The sequence below is a fragment of the Pteropus alecto genome, unplaced genomic scaffold (assembly GCF_000325575.1).
Source record: "Pteropus alecto unplaced genomic scaffold, ASM32557v1 scaffold45, whole genome shotgun sequence".
NCBI classification, from domain to species: domain Eukaryota; kingdom Metazoa; phylum Chordata; class Mammalia; order Chiroptera; family Pteropodidae; genus Pteropus; species Pteropus alecto.
In genome coordinates, this window is record NW_006442491.1 from 2,580,621 (window position 1) to 2,586,620 (window position 6,000).

A 6,000-nucleotide genomic window follows, 5' to 3' on the forward strand; every position below is an offset into this window, starting at 1 on the left:
GTGTTCATGTTCTGTTAGTCAGCAAGAGGGTCTGGAAATGTCTTTCTCCAGGAGGGCCTAACAAGATGATTGACACAAAGATGTTAATTTTAGATTTATATTTCACTTAAACTTAGTCACATAAGAGTATGTGGAAGGAGATGAGAAGAATGTCAGGAAATTTTTTTCGTGAATGTTGCACCTGCTCGCTTAGTCCTCACACAGATGTTGATGCACGTGCAGGCACAGAATACACGCACTCTCTCTGCCTGCCGGGCTTTTGGTCCAGCTGTCTTAGCTTTCTGCTTCAGAACCAAAGTTGACAAGACCAACGACCAAAAAAAGGAAGCCAATCTCAGAGACAGGGCCAGGGCCAAAACACAGCCGCTGCTGCTGGGTTGGAAATACTGGAAGCCATCCTTGGGCCATTTGGAAATGTTAATTAGGCTGGCTAATTCCCACTGCTCTTGGGTTGCCAGTGTTGAGTTGAGTGTGTAAGCTTACTCCATCCACGGCTGCACCTGTTCCCTTCCTCAGAGCCATTCCAAGGGGTCTGAATAGCCCAGACAGCTCTCTGATCTCCCACTCTGTCCGCCTTCCTACTGGGAGGATATTTAGCACTCGCCTAAAGCTGGAACCTTGGTCCACTGTTTCTCTCCCTCATTTATGCCAGCTCTCAAAAATCATTCTCTTCCCTAATTATCTTTAACCAGTTAATCATTCTCCACACTGACTGTTCACTAGCAAGAACCCAGGGAGAGGCAGCCACTTTTGTCTGACCCTGCCCAGCATTATCCCAGGTGGCAGTCCTGGGTGGCAGCCTTTCCTCAGAGATAAGAAGCTCGGTTCAAATCCTTGCTCTTTTGCTCTCCTAGTGAGTACAGCCAAAGAAAACATGCCACAAAAAGACCCAGCGGTCCTTGAAAAGCCTCCACTAGGCAGAGCTGTATGGAACACAGCAAATTTCCAACGAAGACTCTTGTTCCCTGTGTTTTTTTAAACCTTGTTGATATCCAGAGTATCAGAGAAGTCACACCAGCCCAGAGAAGTAAGACATCTTTCTCTAAAAGTGACTTCCAGATTCTCTGGACTCCCGCTCTGTGTCTGACCCCTGAGTGGCCCACTGGCATCTGAGTCACACTTGCAGGGCCCCCCACAGAGGAGTCTCACTCAGCCGCTCTTAGATGTGAGCAAGCCAGCTTCCGATCCCCAGCACCACTAACGTGTTGAAAAAAAAACCGTTGAATTTAAGACACGTAGTAACTCCATAATCCAGTGTCTCTCAATCTTTTTTTCATGATTGCCCCATCATAGTGGCTTCTGAGACATTTTTATTTCCTAATTTGTCCCCTTCCCCCGAAACACCACAGAAAGACTGTATATCTACTTATTTACTGTACTTACTTCTGGGCTTTATGCACATAAAGAGATATTTTTGCCCCCTCCTCCAAGGGGTGACATCGCCCCATTAGAAGGAATGCTGTAACTCCTCCACCAAGGCCCCCAGAGGCAAGGGCTTCATCTGCATTCTTCACTGCTGTGACCCAGAGCCTAGAACAGCACCTGGTACATATCAGATGTCTGGTGAGGAAAGCCGGAAATAATTATGCTTTGTGTCTCTCCCCAACACCCCCAAGCATCACATGCCTCCTATTCTCTTTCCAGCCCTCATCTCCAAGCACAGTGCTCTCTTCTGGTGCCTTCCAACCCTGCCCAGGTCAGTTGGTACCTCACACTTACCTGCAGGGACATATCAGGAAACTGAGAGCCAACTCCTCTGTTCCAAGTACAGGCCCCTGCCTATAGTAGCACTGCCTGTGTGTCAAGGGCAAGTGACATTTGAGCCCCGTGGAATAATTAAGAGAACCCCCAACTGTCTGTCTTTGCATCTTCTTAACTTACCCATGGATTGGCAGTTATTGAGACATTCTGTTTGGTCCAGCACACCACACCAGGCTGCATCTGGGGACGCACTGGGGAGAGGAGCAAACCAGTCCTCATCAGCAATTACAAACAAGCCTGCATTGTTTAGCTGCGCCATCTGTTTTGGGGGTTTTTGTTTTGGTTTTTTTTTTTGGTTTCTACCAGTTGGGTGTTTATACGCCCAGCATAACCAGGGCTGAGGGGCTACGGGAAAGAGAGACCAAGGAGCTCCTTCCTGAAGACCCCCTTTGCTCACACTGGAGAGGGTCCGTGGCATGGTGCCTTGGAAAGCTGCACCACCTCATCTCACAGAGGACCCATGCAGAGAGGTTCTATATTTGCAGCTTCCGTGAAAGGAAATGGGCTCCACAGCACAGTGCATTGTGGGGAAACAGGAAGTCTAGATAATCACAATATCTAGAGAACCCACAGAAAACCTTCTAGTCTGTTATCCGCAATCAACACTGCCCATGAATTTCTTGTACTCCTAGAGTACAATCAGTGTGGTGAGAAGGAGCAGTGGTCGGAAATCAGGTAAGACAGAGAATGCTACTGGATCATCCATAACCAGTTACTTATCCTGAAATTCCTAACCCCAAATGATTTTTTGGTGGGGGCAATACATTTTCATGAATAAATTAGAAAATACAGCTTCAGAGATGCCCACATGTCTCCAGGGAACCCCACCTAAATGTATGTCGGTGGTCCTTCTGATGGCATTCTGAACCACCATCTTAGAGACTGGGCCTGGTCACTGTGCCATCCTTGGCAGGTGGAGTCAGCAGTCAGTCCAAGTTTACAACTGTGGCCATACAGACAACAGTCTGTGTCACTAATAAATGTCCTTTATCTAGATTTCATGGTGGTCCATTGATGCTGAATTTAGGAGTATTGTGGGGGTTTGTGGCGAGGAGCGATTGCTGGATGCAGAAAGAGGCTGTATTTGCTAGAAAAATCCACACAGGAAATAAGATGGGGTGATTGAGAAAACCTGTCACGAAGCACAGACAAGCTCAGACCCTTTCTCAGGCTCAGTGTGACTGCTAAGGTCCTGCTCTGAGTGAGGGCGAGCATCTGGTCTGATTTCACCACCGCAGAGTCCCCTTCCTGAGCCACCCTCTGCACTGCATGCCATGTGCTTCCTCCCTGGGTACTGTCACATCACAGGTGACACTAGTACTGAATGTGTACAACTCAGAAGTATATAAGATGAAACTTAAAGACATGTAAACTTGCACGCTTAGAGGGTATCGATTATTTTTTTAGGTCATCCATAGAATTCCAAATACTTGTCTTAAAAACTATCTGACTATATTTTGGAGTCAGGAAATATTGGGCAGCAGGAAAAAGGATACTGCGGTCAGTGCTGCCCAGTGTCTCTAGGGCTCCTAATAGCATCTGCTTATACATCCTAGGAATGCTAATGTCTCCTCCATTTCACATCATAAATATGACAGCAGCTAGAATTCTGTCCTGCCTAGTAGAATTTTAAGCGCATTTTCAGTTCATAGTGATCTCTAAGACTGTGACAACATTCAGGCAGCCCAGGAATAAATGTATTATTAGCACTGTGTTCATTATCAAGTTGGGTTGTGGGTGTGCTGGGCTGTATTCACTCGATTTTATGTTCTTTCCCTTCAGATTAAAGTACGTAAAGGTCTCATTGCAATATTTGAGCAAGGTAAGACTGACACTTCAGCGGACATGCCAACCACCCTGCTCTCAGGGAGGGGTGTGTAAATTCACTAACAGGCCTCTTTCCACTGCTAATACCCCACTGAAATGCGCTCTCAAGTTCCTGCTGCTCCCACCTCCCCTCCCGAGGGGCCCTGCCCGCACTCCTGCCCCTGCATGTCTGTGCTGCCCGAGGAAACCTAGCCTCGCCTTTCTTCTGCCCTGTGCACTCTGGGCGGAATCCGACACCAACACCTGCCATCCCAGAAAATGTCTTTGTTGCCCACCCTTTTGTGTTCAGGGCCACAGGGAGCCAGTGGACCCGGATCCGCCCCCTTTTTTGTTGCCCAAGCCGGGAGGAGCTAGATCTTGAGATGGGCTGATAAGACATGGCACGTGCTGGGCCGGCCTTTGACTGCTTGCCTTAATGGAGGCCTCCAAGACCTCAGCGAGGGAAGGACAGGTTGCCGAGGGGGCTGCTGAATGGAACAGCTGGGGAGGAAGAGCAGACAAAAGCTGGGGGAGTGCAGAGGGCGGAGAACCTGGGGATCTCAAGGTTTAGGACCCAGAGGGCAGGCCGGCCGTAGCAGGTGTGACCTCCGTGGGCCTCTGCTTTCTGTCTTGGTCTGGGATCCAGGCCCTTCCCTGTGCACAGACTGATGGACACTGGCCATATCCATGGATTCAGTTCTGGCTGAAAACCCTCCAAGGGTGGCCTGGGCTATACCAACTCATGAGCTCACAGGTGGAAAGGGACCAAATGATGACGACGATGATGATGATGACGACAACGATGATATGGAGAACGTCAGTGAGAAAGCTGTTGTTTATCACTCAGTGGAACGCTTGGCACAGATGTCAGTCACTGTCTCAGTAAATATGGAAGTGGGATGTTTGGGTCTAGTTTTTTTGGTTTATCCCAAACAGCCCCCTCCTCCACCGGTCAGGGGCTGTTACACCTACAGGCCAGATGAGCAGCCATCGCCATGTTGAGCTGACCCTCCAACCCAGCTGCCTTTTCTTTTCCCCTCAGTCAGGGCTTTGGTTCAGTCCTGGGACTGTTCCAAACTGGTCCCAGAGGTGACAAGAGCCACAAAACACATTGGGCTGTGCAGAGCAAGATAATACAATCCCCTCCAGCAGTGGACTTCATGCAAAAATCTTGATTTGCTGGGACTGCTGTATCCATGTGTGTCCGGCTCCTGCTATAAAATGGTAAAGTGGACTCGAGTGTCCTTTGAACAGACCCCCAGCTTCCAGCAGGAGGAAGAGGCCAAGTACGTGGAATTGTCTCCTTCATGGCCCCCTTGCTCGTCCCACAGCTGCCTTCTCCACATCAGTCCCGGGGAGCAGTGGGCATGGCAGGAACCATTGCAGGCTGAAGATGTGCCAGCGGAAAGTTGGGGACAAGAGGAGTGCCGGAGCACTTCAGTGCGGGCTCCGGCTTGAGGGTGGCCTGCTCTTTGCCCCCAGTGGTTGGGGCCACTGCTTTCAGATGCGCAGAGGCCACTGTGCCTCAGAGCTCCATGCAGCTCATCAGAGTTGGCGTCACTGCCCACCTCCCGCCCTGCTCAGATGCAGGAACATGAAGTGCACTCCCCGTCCTTTCTCGCCCTCCCTGGACTTAATATCTCTTTACTTAATAGCCTATCTTTGAACATCACTTTCTTTTTCCTTCATTTGCTTTTTTTTTTGCTTTCCTCTCCCAACTGTATTGATTTTAATAGTGGCTGGGGTGGTTCCCGGTTAATAATGTGATCTTAGGCCATTTGAAGTGAAGGTGTTTCAAAATGGAATATTATCTGGGATTAAATCAGGTTTGTTCCCCCATGGATTAAATGCTAGTGCCCACCTCTGGCTACAAGGGGACAGAGAGATGTCTGTTACCAGTGCCATCTCTGTCATGGATTACAGTATAGCTGTGCTGCCTTTGTCAGAAGTAGTCTGTTTTTGAAGATGAAAATAGGAGAGAGGCCTAAGACGTTTCCTCTCTCTGCCCGACCTCAGTGGAAGCAGAAGGGAGGAGCAAGCTCCTATGAGGGAGTCAAAGTGTTGAGTCTCGGGACACTGGGAAGGTTGCCTTCTTAGGTCCAAGCATGTTTGCAAGTATTGATTTCAGAAGTCCTCCCTAGAAACAACCAGGGAAGATCAGAAAATGAAAAAAGATGCCATCTGTGAATAAGATAACTTACGTAACTTAATTTCAAATGCCAATAATAATAGTAATTTCAAAGGCCAAACTCTTGGAAGTGAAGCAAGTCAGGAGTATAGAAAGCATGCTTTTGAGGTTTGTTCCGGAAGCCTGGGGTGTAATACGACAGGGTTTAAAAATAGAGGGGAAGAAGGGTGATGAAATGATTCTCTCACTCGTAGAACTGCCCCAGGGGAATGTAGACTCCACCGGCAACAGTGGCTGGGTGTTGC

At 48.7% G+C, this 6,000-nt stretch overlaps 1 protein-coding gene across 1 annotated transcript in view; it reads left to right on the forward strand.

The window, feature by feature from the left end:
• Positions 1–6,000, forward strand: part of RALGAPA2 (Ral GTPase activating protein catalytic alpha subunit 2) — a 292,479-nt gene that overhangs the window by 282,346 nt on the left and 4,133 nt on the right. Inside the window, exon 39 of the mRNA XM_015596875.2 lies at positions 3,544–3,583. Within this exon, the coding sequence (XP_015452361.1) occupies positions 3,544–3,548 (5 nt within the window). The 3' untranslated portion in view covers positions 3,549–3,583. The remainder of the gene's footprint in view (positions 1–3,543; positions 3,584–6,000) is intronic.